The sequence below is a fragment of the Cajanus cajan genome, chromosome 1 (genome assembly GCF_000230855.2).
Source record: "Cajanus cajan strain Asha chromosome 1, NIPB_CcT2T_4, whole genome shotgun sequence".
In the NCBI taxonomy this organism is placed as follows: Eukaryota; Viridiplantae; Streptophyta; class Magnoliopsida; order Fabales; family Fabaceae; genus Cajanus; species Cajanus cajan.
This window is the reverse complement of record NC_138517.1, coordinates 83,479,800-83,500,060: the sequence shown is the minus strand read 5'-3', so window position 1 is coordinate 83,500,060 and position 20,261 is coordinate 83,479,800. Positions and strand designations below refer to the sequence as shown.

General features: G+C 31.5%; 3 protein-coding genes across 3 annotated transcripts; 2 read left to right on the top strand and 1 right to left on the bottom strand.

The window, feature by feature from the left end:
• The first annotated feature begins 93 nt into the window (after positions 1 to 93).
• On the top strand, positions 94 to 1,803 carry LOC109795083 (uncharacterized). Its single transcript, XM_020354495.3, has one exon. The coding sequence runs from the start codon at positions 145 to 147 to the stop codon at positions 1,546 to 1,548; it is 1,404 nt and encodes a 467-aa protein (XP_020210084.1). The 5' UTR covers positions 94 to 144; the 3' UTR covers positions 1,549 to 1,803.
• Positions 1,804 to 6,080: 4,277 nt separating this feature from the next.
• LOC109787972 (Bax inhibitor-1 family protein) lies at positions 6,081 to 7,408 on the bottom strand. The gene is made up of 4 exons (XM_020346590.3): positions 7,091 to 7,408; positions 6,890 to 7,003; positions 6,652 to 6,809; positions 6,081 to 6,573 (listed from the first exon to the last, which is right to left on the bottom strand). Exons 1-4 carry the CDS (start codon positions 7,347 to 7,349, stop codon positions 6,367 to 6,369), a joined length of 738 nt encoding a protein of 245 aa, XP_020202179.1. The 5' UTR covers positions 7,350 to 7,408; the 3' UTR covers positions 6,081 to 6,366.
• Positions 7,409 to 13,251: 5,843 nt separating this feature from the next.
• Positions 13,252 to 16,418, top strand: LOC109795002 (protein FAR1-RELATED SEQUENCE 7). The gene is made up of 2 exons (XM_020354401.3): positions 13,252 to 13,464; positions 13,814 to 16,418. The coding sequence occupies exon 2, from the start codon at positions 14,017 to 14,019 to the stop codon at positions 16,297 to 16,299; it is 2,283 nt and encodes a 760-aa protein (XP_020209990.1). The 5' UTR covers positions 13,252 to 13,464; positions 13,814 to 14,016; the 3' UTR covers positions 16,300 to 16,418.
• The last annotated feature ends 3,843 nt before the right edge of the window (positions 16,419 to 20,261 follow it).

The window sequence follows — 20,261 nt, the reverse complement described above, 5'->3', positions numbered from 1 at the left end:
ACTTCAAAGAAATTTTGAACTGAAAAATTGGATGTGATGTGACATGATGAATGTGATCCCATTTACATTAATGCGCATCATATCACATCGTGTATTATAAATTATAAATCCGCAAACTCTTTCTACATTCTTCCAAACACCGCCATGAACTTTTTCTCCTCCGTCTTCTCCGACGACCCCGACTCGCCGCCGCCCGAGTCGGACAGCCCCGATCCGCCGCAGAGCGACACCGTTTGGAGCTTCGGCGGCCTCATCCAAACCCTAGCCTCGAAATCCGAGTCCGTCCTCGGGAACTACCGCCGCGATCTCGAGGAATTCGGCTCCGGCCTGCGGAAGGAGACGGCGGTCATCCGCGAAGCCGCCTCGCGCGCCGTCATGGACCTCCCGGCGTCGCTCGACGCCGGCGCGTCGGTGGCGCAGGAGTCGCTGGAGTCTGTCGGCCAGGCCATCGACGACATCGGCAGCACCGTGTGGAATTCGACGGCGCAGATAATCTCTCACGGTAGGGAAACTCTTTTAGCCTCTGATTTCGATTCCGATTCGAGCAATTACGAAAATAGTAGTAATAATAATAATAATAACAATGTTGGCAAGAGTGGTAGTGGTAGTGGTGATTTGAAACGGTATAGTAGGTTTGATACGTTGGTGCGTGCGCTTCAGAGTGATGAGAATACCTATTTGGAGGAGCCTGAGGATTTGGGGAATTTCAATGAGTGGAAATTAGGGTTTGAGTTGGACAAGAAAGGTGAGGAGATTAGGGGTTTGATTGAAGAGAATGGGGTTGTTGAGGAGATTTATGAGAAGGTTGTGCCTTATAGGACTGATGATGAGAGTTTCTGGAGCAGGTATTTTTATAGGCTCCATAAGCTGAAGCAAGCTGAGGATGCCAGAGCTAAGCTCGTGAAGCGCGCAATTGCTGGGGATGATGAAGAGGATTTGAGTTGGGATTTTGATGATGATGATGACAACGACAATGATGGGTATGAGCCTATTAGGGTTTCAAAGGAGAAGGAGGAAAATTCTGCTGATGTTGGTGCCTGTGGTGGTGTTGTTGAGAATGTTCAAGCTGGGGAGAAGGATTTGGAGATAGAGGATGGTGGGAAGGGTGTTGAGAATGTTCAGGCTGGGAAGAAGGAATTGGAGATGGAGGATGATGGGAAGGGTGTTGCTGCTCCTGAATCTAAAACGGGTGTTGATGATATGTCAGAGAATGTGGCATCTAATGTTCCTGCGAATGTAAGTGCGGATGGGGATAAGTTGGATGTCAAATGTGAAGAGAAAGAAGCATCGGAAGTTAAGACAGATAATGATAACAATGGATCTTGCAAAGACAGTGATATTTCAGTTGTTTCAACCCAGCCTTCAATGCCTGGGGAAGAAGACATTGGCTGGGATGAAATTGAGGATATTGAAAGCAATGAGGAGAGTAAAGAGGATGCCGTTGGGTCTGCCAATAGGATTGATTTGCGGAAGAAGTTGAGTGTGGCAGACCAAGATGAGGATCTTAGTTGGGATATTGAAGATGATGATGAGGCTGTTAAATCATGACCAGATTGTGGGTTCAAATCATTGGTCCTTCAATTTTTAAAAACAGATTGCTTATTAAGTGTATAATTCTTTTCTTTTAACTTAAAAAATGTAAATAAACTGTTTTTTATGCCTTATACACGCTTAAGTCAGAAGGTGGACACTAGTTGAAAGTTTAATTCGTAAGTTCATGTGGATTCTTCATCCTCTTTGAGGAAGGTTCAGGTTCTTGCACCGTATTCGGTGTATATTTTTAAAGGAAGGCTTGTTCAGTTATTTGTTGTTCCTATTTTTAAAGGATAACATAATCATGTCATATGGAGCCACCTTATTACTGATATATCTGTTCCAGCATTGACTCCTCAAATGAAATTACTTAAACTACTTATACCAGAGCTGCACTTCAGTAGGAATTTATTTAGTCGAGTTAAGCTTCCAGCATCATGTAATTGTTTGCATTTACCTAAACATGGTATGGGATATGCGGTGGGGTAAGCGTTTTGTCTCCCTAAATCAGGGACAGCAAAAAAATCCATACTCCAATATACGTCACAATATTAAACATGTGTCTCTAAGTAAATAGGTGGCTCTTGTTTTTCTCTTCGATCCTTCGCTTCTGTTATGAAAGTTCTTCAGTATTGGGGAGGGAGCAATATGATTTGAAGAAGTCTAGATAATATACTTTTTTTCCTTTGCTTTAAATTTTTCGTTTACATATTTCAGCGGAACCCAACCCTTTGAATCGGTTTGGATTGGGTGATTTTGCACCAATCTTCTTATTGGTGTGTTGAGTTGTCTTTGTAATGATTTTGTTTCCTTGATTAAATTTTGAATGTCAGATTAGTATTGTGATGATCTTCCGTGGTAGAAATTGTGCTCGACAATAAAGATGTATTCGTTCTTGTTTATGGAGCAACCAATATGTATGATATAGGTTTGCTTATGATAATAAATTAACAAGAACAAGCCATTTCTCTTTTACAAAAACCAGCTGTGATTACTGTGTGTTTAGAAACACATTTAAATCACGTTCAGCAGAGGTTTTCCGAATTCCAAATTCAGTTGATTTTCCAAACACTAAAGCGTCTAGATGCACATTTCGAGAATAGAAAAATATACGTTCAAATGGTTAAAAACGTGAGAGCAATAATTAAGTTTCTGAGAGATGTAGTGCTGTTTGGGAAGTAGTTTGTAAGGTTGAAGTGCATATTCTCTCCATGATACAAATCAGAAGTTATAGCTTCTAATTCAATTTGACGCGGTTTTTGGACCTTGCTACATACTTTAGTGTTGGACGGGTTTTCAAACATACGAAGGAATTCATTAACAAGTAATTGTGTTATAACACGTCTTGCAATGGCTTATGGACTTTCTTACAAGCTTCTCTCTCGTTTTTTGTGAGAATTATTTTGTAATTAATATCCTACTTGATGTCCCAACAAACTAGTTTGTTACGTGTACTAGTGCAATTGCAATTCATTGGATTTTCATGGATGATCAAACTTTATTTTGGTGTCATTTTCCAAAGTTATATAATAAGTTAACTACATATTGGAACAAGAAGGGTATAGGTTGCGTGTTATCATTTTAGAAACTTTGCTGACAGAAATGTTTGCTCTATGTGACACTTGGATGCTGAATGCGAGTTACGAGTTATTACCAACTTAATAGCATGGTCTATTAATATAAGCGATGAAATAGTATGTGCCAAGAAGACACAATTGGTGGGGAAAGCTGTGCAATGCACGGGTTAATCTCAACAAATTTTTTTAATTATAAATTTATATGTAACTTTTAAATAAATTAATCCAATAACCGCAACAACTGATCCATTCCTTAGAGCATATGAGTTGGTCAACTAAGTGATTTGTTTTTCCCTAACCTTCTAAGAAAAGAAATTTAAAAGAACATTTCAAACCCTAAAATCTGCTATCCCAAGTTTAACTGTTAGTTCAGTTGTTTTGAACTCCTTTCTTAATCTCAATCATAAAAACAACTTAAGCTTTTGCAAATATATTAAAAGTAAATTAGTGAATTCAAAAGTAAGAAAAATATTTAAAACAATAAAAGGTATTATTTACAATATATTTAAAATTATAATAAATTATAAAATTATATATAATTACCTTAATTATATTACTTAATTGAATTGTGCATAAAAAATTATCTTAATTCAAAATATTTTTTTTATTAATTTAACTTTTTATAATATTTTTTTAGTTTTGTCAAAAACATTAAACTAATCAGGATTAATAATGAGGATTAAAAAGGAATACGTAAAGAAAATGTCAACTATCTAAATAAAAATTTAAATTAAAAGGACTGACAGAGGATGAAGTTATATATAGAGACTTTACACATATTTAGGCAAAGAAAAAATGATTAAATACTTTAATCTTACACAATCGAAAAAGATACTCGTGTGATACACGGGATTAATTTATTATTTTGTTAATCAATTTAATTAAATGAAAATATCGTAATTTATAATATAAAATTAAGATTTATGCACTAAAATTTAACGAGTAAATGAATTTTAGTTTTATATAATCATGACTTATATGTTAGTTTTAGTTTATGAACTTTTTTATAACTTGAATTTTTTTATTGATAATAAAGGTGACAATGAATCAAACTAATTCGAAAATAATTTGAAACTCGATTCGATAATCAACTTGTTGAATTTGACTCATAAATTAAATAAGTTAAATTTGAGCTCTGATAAATAAATGAGTCGAACTTGAATTATGTATTTGTTTAACTTGTTTGGTCCATGAATCACTCAAATATAAATATATAATTTATATAATTAACTTTCTATCTAATTTCAAATTGTTAAAATTTGAAAGAATCTTTATAAATCAATTATAAATTAAAAATAAGAGAAGTTGACCCTTTAAAATTTCATGATTAAAGATTAGATCTTTTTTAATAATTTTATATAAGATGGAGTAATATTTATTTATAAATACTTTGGTTGTAATTATATTTTTTTTAGGAGTCAAATCTTGTAATCTTTCAATGTTAATAAAATAAACTATTATTTTTTTAAATAATTAAATAATTATTTCATCTAAAATCTATTATTAAAATAAAATTTTAGAATTTATTTGATTTATGTAATTCAAGCAGACAAATTGAATCGAATTGTAAATTAGCTTGAATCCACTTAAATTTGAATTGAAAAAATAGTTCTTATCAAACTCGAATGAAACTATAAAATAAGTTAAATATTAGTTCCACTCAACTCGAATGATTTTTCATCCTAGTTGACAGATTTCGAATAGTAGTGTTATTGTTACATAAGCTCACAAAGTCTAAATGGAACTGCGGATGCGATGGAAAAGTGAACCATCAACTTAATAGTTAAAGTAATAAAATTATATTAGTAGCATTGGAGTATTAGAAATCATGTTATATACACTCTAAAGTGTTGCAAAATTCTTTAAATTAGCCTCTCAATATTAATACAATACATTAACATAAAAACTAAATCGATGAATTTTCATTGTTTTAAAGATTATTTATATAGTTCGTTACTTAAAAGGATCAGATTGATTATTTATTTAAAGAAAAAAAATGTTTGTGAGGAAATTTTTAAAAGAACTTACTCGATTATTTTTTATTTATTAAGACTGTCTTGAATATTAAGAGACTTTATAATAATATGTTCAACCGAGTTAGGCTCCTTATTATTTATTGAAACAAACGATGAGTTTTCTATGTGTTTGTGTCGTTAAGCATACTATTGCCCTGTGCAGTAAAAGCTTTCAAACTTATTCAGCACCTTAGCATCTGATTAAGTAGAAGACAAATAACATATGCTTATTTGCGAATAAAACTTTAACAAAAAGAAGATCAAGAGTTTTACTTGAACAGATATAAGCTCAATAAATCTCAAAGCAAAGGAAAAGTATAAAGAACAAATGTTCAAAGCTTGCCATATAAAAAACAAGGGTATTCCTAGACCTAATGATTATTCTTATTCAATCAAAAATCGATACTATTTGCTTGAGCATAGCTTTTTGTTCGAGTCTTTTCTTGTCATGGTTTCGCAACATACATTTAGCAGTACACGAGAAGAGTGCACGTGCCACGTGGCATTATTGGGTGTTTGAGCTCTTTGAAATAGAAGCTCCATTTTTGGCTGATATCACGAAAATGTTCGCTAGCAGATTATAATTCAATCTTAAAAATTTTAATATGTAGTTTGAAAGTTCATAGTGAATAAAATTTTCAATGGATAACTTGGAAACAATGTTTTAAAAATCATGGCCATGAGCTAGTGAATCAGGAGTTGAATCAATAGATCATTTATTCTCCAATAAACTTTCAGTACATAAAAAACTTGAGCAGTTTACGGCACAAATAAACGTTTCCAAGTTGTCTTTGTTTCAAAGTTCCAAAGTTGTAAGCTGGAGAAATATTAGCGAACATATTCTTTCCAACACTCTTGTACACATTCTCTGCTATTGAAATTTATGTAGATTTCACTAAACATATAGATAACCTTCCCCATTCGACGAGTCTTAGTGGGATACACATACATCCAGTCGATAAAAGAGAGTATATTGCTATAGCTCCACATGCAATTTGGCAGTGCACCAAAATAACAGTGGGTTTTACACCCCTGAGGAAAATTAGACGATAGCAACATGAGAAATGTGTTGACACAAGCAAAGGGAGATTAGATTATTACACGAGTGACGCAAGCATACATACAATTGTAAATCTTTAAATTTCATGTAAACAAAGTATATCATAAGCTGCATTGGATCATAAGAGAAGCAGAATGCAGTAGTATTATAAAGAGTTTGAATGAGACAACATTAGTGAACCTCAATTATTTGCCTCCCTGAGCATCCTCAAGATGGAAAGGAAGAGGTTGAGGATGTCGAGATAAAGAGTGACAGAAGCCCCAATGTACTCATCATAAGTGAATCGCTTTATGAGGTTGTCAGTGTCGTACACAATATATCCAGAGAATATCATAGCCCCAACTGCACCGTAGATGGCATGGGCCGTAGGCCCAAGAGGGAAGAACATCTGCAATACAATACAATACAATACAATACATGAAATGATAGGAATTAGTGATTAGGGAGGAAGAAATGAGAAACGGACCTGCATCATGCCGGTGAGGAAGAGAGTAAAGAGGGAAGTGAACAAAATTGGGCCGAGGAAGGTGAAATCCTTGCCCCTCTTGGAGGCCCAAAAGGCGTAGCCCGTCAGAGAGGAAACAACGGCCGAGGTCAAAATCAACGCCTCCAGCACAATTTTCCCTAAACAAAACCAAAAACATTCATTTCATATCAACGATGTGAATGAAATTGAACAGAACAGAGCAGAGACGAAGACGAACCGTCGGTGTTAGCGCAGGTGACTCCGACGGTGGAGCTGATGGAGACGGTGAAGAGTCCGAGGAAGATGTAATTATGAGGATGCTTCTGCTGGTACTTGAGGAGAGGAATCAAAACTGCGAGCGAGATGAGATTTGAGATTTGAGATTTGAGATTTGAGATCTGAATAGGGAAAAGTAAAGAGAAGCGTGTGTTTGACTTACATATGAAGGGAAGGAAGAGGAGGAAGAGAAGGAGGGTGGAATTTCCCTTGAGGAGATGGTTGATGGGAGAATAGAAAACGGTGATGAGAGAGACGAGCGTGGTGAGGAGGATCTGAGCGGAGAGGATGCCGTAGACCTTGCGGATGAAGCCCCATCGGAGCTGATTCTCGCCGGCGCTGAGGCCTGGGTAGAGGGTTTCGCCTGATTCGAGGTCGAATTCCTCGGTCTTCGCACGTGTGTATGGCTGTGCCTCGAACATCTTTGGATGATAAATGATAATGCTATGCTTCCACCACCACCAACCTCAAATACGCCCACGCTTCATCTCTACAAATAATTAATAATAATGCTTGTCTAAATTACACACAAAAAAGTAACCATTCATCATTCCACAAATTAAATGACTAAATCAAATATTATATTATAATATTAAAATTCATATTAAATTAATTAAATATATATAATCATAAGAAAACCAATCGGTGCACAAAAAAAATCATTAAATTTGTCACCATGCGTGTTATTCCTGCATTCAATTTTTTTTAATACAGAGATATAACTATTTTTTATTAGTTTATCCCTACAATATTATAGTGATACTTTCCGTTACATTTCATGTTTAAAGTGTGATACCATTCAACTTCAAAACTTTTTTAATGAAATATAATAATAAAATAACACTTATTAAAATTTAAAACTTGCTTCCAAGATAAAATGATTCACATATCTTAATACATCATATAAAACCTCATATACTTTAATTAATAAAAATTACTTTTGAAAAAAGGAAATAATTTAAGCATAAAACTGTTTCTACAAATCGCAACACTCCTTCATAGTCTCTTGTGATGTCTCATCCCTTAATAATTATTGTTCTTATTCCCTATCTAATTACACAATTATGATAACTATAGCTCACTCTTCATTCCTTTGATTATTGCTCTAGTTTTCCTCTCATGTTTCTTAAATCCTCTTTATAATCGACCAAACTCTATACACTCACATGTTTTCGATATTATGCTCGGTGCTAAGAGGTTAGGGACCTCTCTATTGTATTGAAACCCAACGTGATGTCTCCCACACCTAGCATGGAGAGAATAAAAACATCTATGGAAGGATTATGCTCGGCAAGGATGAGGTCACACCTGACACAATACTTTTGTAAAATCAACATTAAATGGATCATGACAAGATATTACTCTCACCTGACATCAAGAGGTCGAGGACTAGGGGTGTGCAAAAAATCCAAATTGATTCAAACCGATCCATATTGAAAAATCCAATTCATTTTGAAAAAAATCCGAACCAAACCACTTTATAAAACCGGTTCAGTTATCCGATCCATTTTTACAAAGTGGATCGGTTCGATTCGGTTTGGTTTTTAAAAAAAACCAATCCATATATGAGTAAAAAGTGGATAACTGCACCACACCGATCCAATTTAAAAAAAATTGATCCGTATTTTAAAAAAACTAAATCGACCCACTTATTAAAAATGGATCAGTTAACCGATCTACTTTTATAAAACGGTTCGGTTCGGTTTGGATTGGTTTTCTGAAAAAAAAACCAATCCATGAATACTCCTATCGAGGACGTCTCTATGGATCCTATGCTCGACACGACACTTCCCATGCCTAACATGGAGAGGGAAGAGCCTTTTTGCCCTCGTCACACCCAATGCCTTGAACTTAAGCTTGGTGTGATCACAAATTTTGCACTTCAAAAAATTGCATTCCAACTCGACCCTTCCAATTTGCTCTTAACACTTATTACTCCAAATCAATCAATAAAAACCTCTTAATTCACTCATAACACAATTATAAACCACCGATTAAGACTTGATCATTCAAATCATATCAAACCTTCAATTTATACAAACCCTAGCCCTCAAACAACTAGACATATGACATATCACAATCCAGCATCATAAACATGAAAATGATAACAATCTATCATCATAAAACAATATCAATCTCAAAACATCAATCATCTCAACAAACATTCAATTATAAGCCGTAAGGAAGCTTAGAGATCGCCTCATTATCTATACCCTCATATGTGCCCGAAAGGTGATACAAAAATGCATTATTTCTTAACTTAGATGACAATCTCTAGAACAAGAAGCACGATCTCCACAATTTGAAGCTACTCCACACGCTCCTCAGGATTTTCCTTAAGGATTTCCTTTTAAGGTTCTCTTATGGTTTCAATAAACTAATATATATGACCTAATTCTTCCTTTTTTTTTTATTAGTAGGCTAGACTATGGGTTGGATTTCTAAAGTTCAAACTCATAAGATAACCCTCTAACCCACATTTATTTTTACTTATTTTAATTAATAAAAGGCCTTTTGTTTATATTATGAGCTCAACTAAATAAATTAATTAAATATATATTATAAATATTATTTAAGTAACTATTTTTTATCTATTTTTTGAAAAACAGGATGTTAAACTGTGGAAAAAAGATAAATACTAGAAGGATATTAAATAATGTCAATAAAAAGAAATTAACACTTTTTTGAAATAGTGAAGTAATATCAAAATATCTTATGAGTGTAGATGAAGAGTTAAGAACAAAAAGTACAAAGTATTTTTATACTAATTCAGGTAAATCACCAAGATTATGTCCAATTCTTGATTAATCTGATCAAGTTTTACTATCTTTTACAAAGATATAAGTATTTTTTCTCAAGTCACTTTTGGCTCAACCTAAATATTCTTTGAACAACAAAATATTTTCGTGCTTCAATAGCCAAGTATTATTTACAATAAAGTCTCTTCAGGCTTCAATAACCAAGTATTTTTAACAATAAAGCCTCTCCAGGCTCCAACAAACAAATATTCTTTAAAATCAAGTCTCTTTAGACTTCAACAAATAAGTATTCTTTACAATCAAGCAATTTTAGACTTCAAGCAATAACATATAATTAAAGTTGAGAAATCACTTTTTATTTTGTCTTACCATCAATACATGATACAACTAAATTAAGTACAAAATTTTTTACTGAAAGAAAGAATATAAATTTTTACAATTATTGCTCTAACTTCTTTCTGAATCTTCAAGATTCTTTTATATAAGTGATTTATGAAGAAGATCGTCGCAAATCCTTGAGCATCTCTCATCGGCTTGTTTCGTTTATCTTTGTCTCAGTTAATTATGAGAAGAGGTGTTCGTGGTACATTAATTGTAACCATTAAATGTGTTTCACCAAGTTGTCAGAAATGACTTTTTCTAAGATTTTGCATGCTTTGAAGGATTTGCTTGTCCTTTCTCTAACACAAAGCATCTCTTCGTTCATTTTTAAAGTAAGTACTGAATAATCTTTTTATTCCAAATATATATTAAATGAATTTGTCTTATAGATGGAATAATTCATTTGAAATACTACACATCATTATAACTAATCATCTATATTGATTTGTCTTATAGTATGGTCTGAAAGATTTTTCTCTAAAAAAAACGTTTATGTTTGTTATCATTAAAATTTATATCCTAAAGCATCCAATATCATATTTTGATCTATCATAAACAAACATAGATTAAACTTCAATTATTAGTTAAAGAACACAAGTATTAAATGTCTTGTGTTAATATTTTTAGTAAAAAAATAATATTACTCATTTAAAAAAAAAACTATAAGATATTTGACTCAGACCTATATAACATGACATCAATAAAAATAGTTTAACACTTTACCTTTGTCATATTCCATACATTAATGAAGTATGACTCACTTTCAAGATGTCATGATGGTAAAATGGTAAACATCAACAAGGATCCACTATAATTCTTTAAGTTCTTAATAATTAGATTTTTTTATTCATATAAATTATTAAATAGATAACTTTTTTTCAATGTTTCATAAAAAAAAAACCCCATTTCCTTTTTTTACAAGATAGATGAAAAAATTTAATTTGTTTAACCAATTATCCAATTCCTTTTTTTTAATTGCTCATTATGTATTATATACAATAAGTAAAATATTACATGTTATAAAAGTTCTAAATTGGAAAAATATCAAAACAAAGATTATTAGTCTTTTATTTTTTAAGATAAAATATTTTATTTATTTTATTTTTAATAATTAATATAATATTAATTTTTTTAATGTTAATTATACTCTTATATTTTACTCAATTTTGAATTAATATTTACGCACTTACAGTTAGACTTCATTTATTGTAAAGTAAAAAATAGAAAAGAATATAATAAAAATATCAAAGTTATTTTTTTAAAAAATATTATATTTCTGGATTCTGTTTAAAATTTTTAAACAACACTTAAAGATATGTGTTGGTATATTTTAATTTTAATTTTATAATATTAACAAACTATTAAATATTGTGTTATTATATTTTTAATTATGTTTTTCAACACTTCAAAAATAATCTAGTTAATATATTTTTATTTTTTTAATAATAATAAATTAGTAAATATTTTCTTATTATATATTTACTTTTTTTTGTCAACACTTAAAAAAGAATCGAGTTAGTACATTTTGATTGTCATTTTATAACATTAATAAATTATTAAATATTTTCTTATTATATCTTTAATTATTTATTGTTAAAACTTAAAAAAAAAGTTGAGTTAATATATTTTTATTGTTATTTTAAAATATTAATAAAATATTAAATATTTTATTATTATATTTCATTATTTATTGCAAAATAAGAAAAATATAAAAAAAAATATATAACACTGTAAATTGATTTTTATTTACCAATTTTAATCTTTTTTTTTGTTCTTTGAAAAAGTTTTACTAAATTGATTTTGTAATTTATTTGAACTGGACATGTTATTTGTTCATGGATTTTTTTTATATGATTGGTCAATTTGATTCAATTTTCAAAAATTCACTCTAATACAAATAATATAGTTTTTCTTTGTCAACATTAATCAATTTTACAGAACTACTAAAGTTAGCCTAGTGGTTGGGTGGGGAGGGATTGGAGTAGTTAGTAGCATGAGGACCTAGGTTTAATCCTCATTGCGATCATCTTTGTAATCTTTTCTATCTTTACTAAAAAAAAAAATCAATTTTACAGCCCATTGGTGAGTTCCATAGTCAATTAAATGTAACAATAGATAAGTAAATACTCTATAATCTTTGTATTGCCATATTAGTTTTTGAAAACTAAAAAATTATCAAATAAGTCTCTTAAAATGTAATTGACAATTACATTAGTTCAATATAAAAAACAATTGTTGAATATATATATATATATATATATATATATAATGTTATTTTGTTGAAAAAAGGCTTAAGAGAAAATTAATTGAATTATTTTTTATTTCAAAACAAATAACAACTACTACTTGAATTATAATTAAAAGTGTAAAAAGATCAAGATCAACATGTCAAGATCATTTAAAACTAATTTAATTACATTTTACTAGGTTAGAGTTAAATTGAAAAATAAAGAGACAAAATAAAAAAATTAATTGTCTTATAACTAAATATCAATTAATGATGTCTCTTCTTTAACTAACCAGTCTATGCACCGATTTTCTTATATGAAAGTATGAGTAAAAACAATATTTCAACTATAAATGACCGTTGTATAACGATGGTTTGGAGACACACAATCTTTGATGAGGGAAAGAACAATTTTAAAGTCTAGTTAATGATAGTTTGATAATCACCAAACCAAGTTAAGGTCATATCATGAAAAATTGTCAAAATTTATACATAAAAAATACCATGAAAAATTTGCAAAACTTGAAAAAACAAATAAGTCAATGTCCATTATAGTCATTATTAATATTATAGATTAAATTTATAACAAATGTTCTTAAACAAATTGAGTTATTGCATTCATAAAACTTTCATTATAAAAATTATGTAATTAAACAAGTTATTATATATAATTAAAAAATATTTGTTTAGTTTATTTTAGTCTTTTGAGTTTTTTAAAAATTAATTAAAATATTTTGAAAATATTATAACAACCATATAAGTTTTTAAAAAATAATTTAGAATTTTATGAATTTAAAATTATATTAACAAATTTCATCTTATTTTTTCAATTAATTTAATTTTTTTCATCTGAAGATAAAATTAATTGTTTTGTTTTTGGGACAATGAGGCCAAATTGTTGGAGTTTGTGGGCTGCATTGGAAACGGTTTTGCAGAAGGTATCCACAAAAACATGGTGTTCGGATTCGGATGCGGATCCGGATCCTATTTATATCCAATTCCTACACTTCCATCGCCAATGCCAAACTCATAGTGAAGAAGAAACCGGAATACAATCACCGTTTTCTCTATCTTCTTCTAAATTGTTAGCTTCCCTTTGATTCCGCTCTTCTAATCGTCGTTCCAATTTCAGTTTTCTATATCTCCCAACCAATTCATCAATGTTTCAAGGTATATTTTATTTCTGAAACCCTAATTCTTGCTGCGTTGACTTTTGTTGGTATTTTATAATTTCGCTCAAAGCTTCAATTTACACCAAATGATTATTTCGATTAGTTAGTCCCAGTTTTCATTCCTGTAATTACTGCCTTCACTTCGTTTTTTCGTTTTTAATTAATTGTTTTATAGTTGTTTCTCCTCTAGATCATGATATTTATCTTGTCGAATTGTTTGGTCACACTGAGAAAATGGGAGAAACGTGCCCAAAGAATTAGGATAGAGATGATTAAATTTTCAAGTAAGGTCTTATCTGTGTTGATGTTTGTATCTTTTACATGTCTGTATGTTTCACTTATTACAGGGATGGGTGCCCTTGCCTTAGCATGTGAAACTGGAATGTGCCTCTGCTTGCCTTCGAAGAGGGAGGTGGAAGAAAAGAAAAATTAATCTCACCTCCTGAAAGTTTGGAAGAGTTTGAAACACTGCAGTTTTCGCCTAGAGTTTTTTTTCCATTGTCCATATGATTGTGGATACTTAAAAGTTAATGGATATGATCTCGGGACCATGATTGTAAAGGAGCATTCTGTTGGTACTGAACTGGCAATGAATAATGCTAGTGTGGAGGACGAAATAGATTTTTCTTGTGAGCCATACCTAGGGTTAGAATTTGATGCAGCAGATGATGCACTTAAGTTTTATACTTCATATGCAAATCGAATGGGATTCAAAGTTCGGATTGGTCAGCTATATCGATCAAGAACTGATGGGTCGGTTTCTTCTCGAAGATTTGTGTGCTCAAAGGAGGGACATCAACTCAGTTCAAGAACAGGCTGTCCAGCATTCATAAGGGTACAAATAAATGGTTCTGGAAAGTGGGTGATTGATCATTTTCATAAGGACCATAATCACAATCTTGATATCAGTGGTGAAAATTGTACTCCAACAGTGCAACAAAAGGGTGGTGCAGCTATCAACTCTATTACTGAGTTTCCTCGCAGGCCAAGGAAGAAATTGCTCGAAGAAGCCAATGATGAATCCTCCTGTCCCTTTGGCATTATTGATTTCAAGCGTATGAGAAAGGAAGACCTTGAAGGGCAGTCCAGGACTGAACCTTATGTGGGTCAGGAGTTCAGTTCACCTAATGAAGCCTACCAATTTTATAATGCATATGCAGCACATTTTGGATTTGGAGTTCGAATTGGTCAATTGTTTCGTTCTAAGAATGATGGGTTGATCACATCCCGTAGATTTGTTTGCTCTAAAGAGGGGTTCCAACACCCTTCAAGAGTTGGTTGTGGAGCTTATTTAAGGATTAAGAGACAGCCATCAGGAAAGTGGATAGTGGACCGCCTCCGGAAAGATCATAACCATGATCTGGACTCTGAAAAGGAGGGCAGGGCAAAAAGTCTTCCTGCTTCTAATATTTTGACAGAAGAGGTAGATACGGGATTGGTAAATGGTGACCTATTTAGAATAGATAACTACCCTGCCCCTAGAGGAGGAAGGCAAAATCACATTAGAAGTGAGTGGTACAGCATGCTTTTAGAGTATTTTCAATCGAGGCAAGCAGAAGATACTGGATTCTTTTTTGCTGTGGAAGTTGACAACGGTAATTGCATGAGCATATTTTGGGCGGATGGCAGATCTAGATATTCATGTAGTCAGTTTGGTGATGTCCTTGTCTTAGATACATCATACCGAAAAACTGTCTATTTGGTACCATTTGCTACTTTTGTTGGAGTCAACCATCACAAGCAACCTGTGCTTCTTGGATGTGCTCTAATTGCTGAAGAATCTGAAGAATCTTTCACTTGGTTGTTTCAGACATGGCTTCGGGCAATGTCTGGCCGACAGCCTCTGACAGTTATTGCCGATCAAGACATTGCAATCCAGAGGGCAATAGCAAAAGTCTTTCCTGTAACCCATTATCGCTTTTCATTGTGGCAATTAAGGGCAAAGGAACAAGAGAACATGGGTCTGATGGGTGATGACTTTACAAAAGATTACGAAAAATGTGTTTACCAGAGTCAGACAATTGATGAATTTGAAGCCACTTGGAATGTCCTACTCAATAAATATGAATTGAAGGATAATGCTTGGCTAAAAGAAATGTACGAGAAGCGTCCATCTTGGGTTCCATTATATTTAAAGAGCACATTTTGTGCTGGCATTCCCATGAATGAAAGCCTTGATTCATTCTTTGGTGCACTTTTAAATGCCCAGACACCTCTCGTGGAGTTCATTCCTCGGTATGAAAGAGGTCTCGAGCGACGCCGTGAGGAAGAAAGAAAAGAGGATTTTAATACTTCTAATTTTCAACCCATGTTGCAAACAAAAGAACCAGTAGAAGAACAATGTAGAAGGCTTTACACTCTTACTGTATTCAAGGTATTCCAAAAAGAGCTATTGCAGTGCTATAGCTATCTTGGGTTTAAAATATTTGAGGAAGGAGGCCTGAGCAGATATTTGGTGCGTAGGTGTGGAAATGATACGGAGAAGCATGTAGTTACATGCAATGCATCAAATCTCAGCATTAATTGTAGCTGTCAGATGTTTGAATATGAAGGTGTTCTTTGTAGACACGTTTTGAGGGTTTTCCAGATATTGCAATTAAGAGAAGTTCCTCCTCGTTACATCTTACACCGATGGACAAGAAATGCCGAGGATGGGGTTTTTCCTGACATAGAATCATGGAGCAGCTCTCAGGAACTAAAAAGTTTGATGCTATGGAGTCTAAGAGAAACTGCTTCTAAATACATAGATGCTGGTGCAACATCGATTGAAAAGTATAAACTTGCCTATGAAATTTTGCGAGAGGGTGGGAGAAAGCTTTGTTGGCACAGGTGAATGCTTTTCCATGTTCCGCGAGGTTGTGAATAGTTGTAAGGTTAATTTTTGTAGCCTTTGAACTGTTTTTTGGTGGCATTTTAGCTCTTCTAATCAAATATACCTAAATTTTTCATCCATCTTAGTATTTCTATATTTTTTTTGTTGAGCAACGCATGGTTCAGATTGCTGGTTGTGCCAATCATTGACCTGTTCACTGGATGTCACTTTCTAAGTAGGCTTAGAAACATAGTTAAAGAATGACTTCGGTTTGATATTTAGAGCCTATGTAGAAGTGGTTTTAATAACTTTTTTTTACTAAAAGTAAAGATTGTTTTTAATAGAAAAGTTTTCAAAAATACTTCTAACTTATATCTAAACAGTCTCTTAATAAAGTTGCACTAGCCATTTGTGTTTCATCATATTAAAAATCACAATGATTTTCCAGTGAGCTTGAAAACAGATTTCAGGGTTGTCCTTGTGTTTGAAAGTGCATGCATTTTATTTAACCGTCAAACTATTGTAGCTCGTTTGTTTCATTGTCTTTAATACCACTAATACGATACCAAATATGTAGACAACTACGCTTTTTAGTAATTAGAAAGAGAAACATGTCACTCGAGAATAGTAGTCCACATTCGAACATTGGTGTGCTTAACAACCAAAAATTGTAGGGAGGATACACTTCACCAAAGGTGACCGAAAGGTTTTTATTTTTTTAAAAATTTGGTTGTTGATAAAGTTGATGAATTTGTATTAATAATATAATTATTAAACAATATTTCAACTAAAAAAATGTACATGAACAAATATTTAAATCTACTACATTTTTATCGACCATATTTATTTGAACAAGAGAATTTATTAGTGTTAGAAGTTTTTCTTGATTACTTAAAGTCTGACCTTGAATAGATATTTAACCGAGAGGAGGGAGTCGGGCCAAGAAAATGCATTGGAAATCCAAGCTTCACTTATTTGGTACTGAAAAAAATAGTGATCGAAAGAAATAAAAATATTTGAGTTCCACAAATTTTTTTTCGCAAAACAGTGAAGAAATGATCTGTGATGAGAGTAAAACGAAAAATAAATCGATTGAATATCAATTTTCCACTACCAAACATGTGTTAATGGTTTAATCGGATTGAAATTTTAAATCTATTGTTTTTTATTTAATTAAATCAAATCTTTAATTGATTATTTAATTTGAAAACTAATTTTAAATTATTATATATATATATATATATATATATATATATATATATATGTTGGACCAATCGAAACAAAGCATTTCGAAATCAACTCGAAAGTATCAAAGAGGAATCTTAGGCTAAAGGAATTTGGGTGTTCGATGGTGGATCAAACATAGTAGATAGTGCTAAAGCAGTTAAGGGACAACTACATCAAGGAGGTTATCAGTTAGTCGAAGAAATAAAAAACGTGGAATGAACGGTTACAAGAAATTACATTTAAGCCACGTAATTGGCGTAGTGGACAACAGTTACGCACCCACGATATACTGACACAAAATTTAACTGCTCTCGACTAACTCTATAAATAGGAGGCACATATCACTTCACAAAAGGTAAAAAATTTCATACTTGCACTTTTGTAAGCACTTTCTGTCTGCGCATATGGCTTCCGTGCATGAGATTGCTATTGGATATGATTTCTTGACCACATTTTGCTTTCTGTTCGTAGAATTAGTGTAGTTTAGTTTAATTCCGTAGTTTGTAGTTTGTTGTTCTTAAAATCATCATTTTGTAACTCGACAATTATGTGAATTGGATCATGATTTGTATTGCTAATATATATATATTATTCACTCCATTCATTTAAATGTTTATATGGGTGGAAATTGTTATTTCATAGTTGTATATGAAACTCTGGAAACCAATGCTTATTAGTTACTCTGTTTCATCTATTTTCGTTCTTAAGAGAGTTTAATTGTAAAATACTTAAATTGAAACGATTGTGTCCTAGTTTAAATAAAAAGAACTCATAAACTAATTCTACCACAAACAATATATATTTATTTATTTCTTTTAAACTAAACATTCTTATTTCCACTCTCTTTCTTATTTTTCACACGTTTCTTTCCACTATGTCACATTTTTTTTCCGTTACGAATATCTTTTAATGTATGATTTATAGATCAATTCCATTCGCAATATTATGAATATGACTAATTTGAAGGATTTTCATACAAATAGAACATGAAATCTTTCTCTAAATAAATTGTCCCACAAAGTATGATCGCAGAATATCTGGCTACTACATCATCCCATCATATTCTAAACCAGCATTGATCTATTTCTACTTCTCGGTAGTTTGTTTGTTTCGGTGGAATGGGAAGAATTGATGAATGAAAAAAAATAAAAATTCTTCCCATATTTGGTGCCTCGTGACGGTGAAAAGAAAGCTATATACAGGGTCCCATAGGAATTTTACGGTTCTTTCATGTATGGACAAAAAATAGGAGAAGTGTTATCTATACTAACGTATAAAGAGATAACTCTCTCTTTACAATTGTTTTAATTTTCACTTTCAATTGGATTTTAAATCTCTTTAATTACATAAGAAAAATTGAAAAATTAAAGAATTTTTAATCCTCAGTAACATTCTCACACGCTTTTAATAATTATTTATTTCATTATTTCTTCTCTTATTTTATTTTTATTTTTTAAAAACTCTAACAAATCAATAACCTCCCTACACTCTTTCATAATTACTCATTATCCACTTCATTATTATTATTATTATTATTATTATTATTATTTATTTAGTTTAATCATAATATTTTAAGATAATTAAGAGGCAGAAAGTAATTCTTCTTCCCCTACCAGTTTTAATATAATAACAAAAATATCGACATAAAAATATGATACGAGATTGTTTTAATTTAATTTTTTTTTATAATGAATGTTATCTTGGTTTAATTTGTAGTCATAAGTGTGTAGTTATATTAAGTATTTTAAAAAAAGAACTTGATTTCATATAATAATCATATTTAGTTAGAATAAGTTTATCTTTAGTGAAAAATATTTATGTTCTAGATAAAAAGATTTTTTTTTCTTTCACATTTTACTCTATCAAAAAATGGGAAGACTCTTATTTTAAAGGAAGTATTTTTAGGATTTTTCATAAAAGTATTTTGAGGAGTTATTTTACTCTCATTTTTCTGCATGTCTTATCCTATAATGTCACTTATTGAATATTTATTTATATTTTTAATAAGTAATACATGATTAGAAGCACAAATTTTTTTCTTTCTTCACTCTCTACACAACCAAACAAGAAGAAATATCCTCACATTTTTCACTACCAAACAAACTAAAATAATTATCCCACTTTCTATTTCATTAAAAAAATTTCCACTGTATTTTCTAAAGCAAACATACAAATAAATGTACGGTATATGGATTTTTATTTTGAACTACTGAAATGCATTCATTTATAGTTATATTGTAATTTTTTTATTAGTAGTAGAACAGTGATGATAATGAGAATTAAACTTAATTTTTATCATTGAGTTGGCCCTTGTTACATTGTAATTTTAAGTATTCATTATTGAACGATTGTGATTTTAAAAATTATCTCTCATTCTCTTTGACAATGCATTTGGTTGAGAGGAAGAAAATAATTGGAGAGGAAGAAGAAGAAAAAAAACTAAGTAAAAAATAGAGTAAAAATAAAATTAAGTTATTTGATTGAAGGTAATAGAAGAAAAAAAAATAGAAGTTATTTTTTTGAGAAATTTTATTTAGGGGGTGTTTGTGGAGGATTTCGTTCGTAGGTTCTTTTTATTCGAACTAGCATGAGTCCACGTTTCAATTTATGCGTGTTCGTGACATGACAGAATCGAAGACTTTTAGTGAAAGAAAAAATCGTATAAACAACAAATAGAGTTAAATTAGAGTGTTGTTTCAGCACGTCAGAAGATCTATGCTGGTTTTAGCACTTCAGAAGATCTATGCTCATGTTTT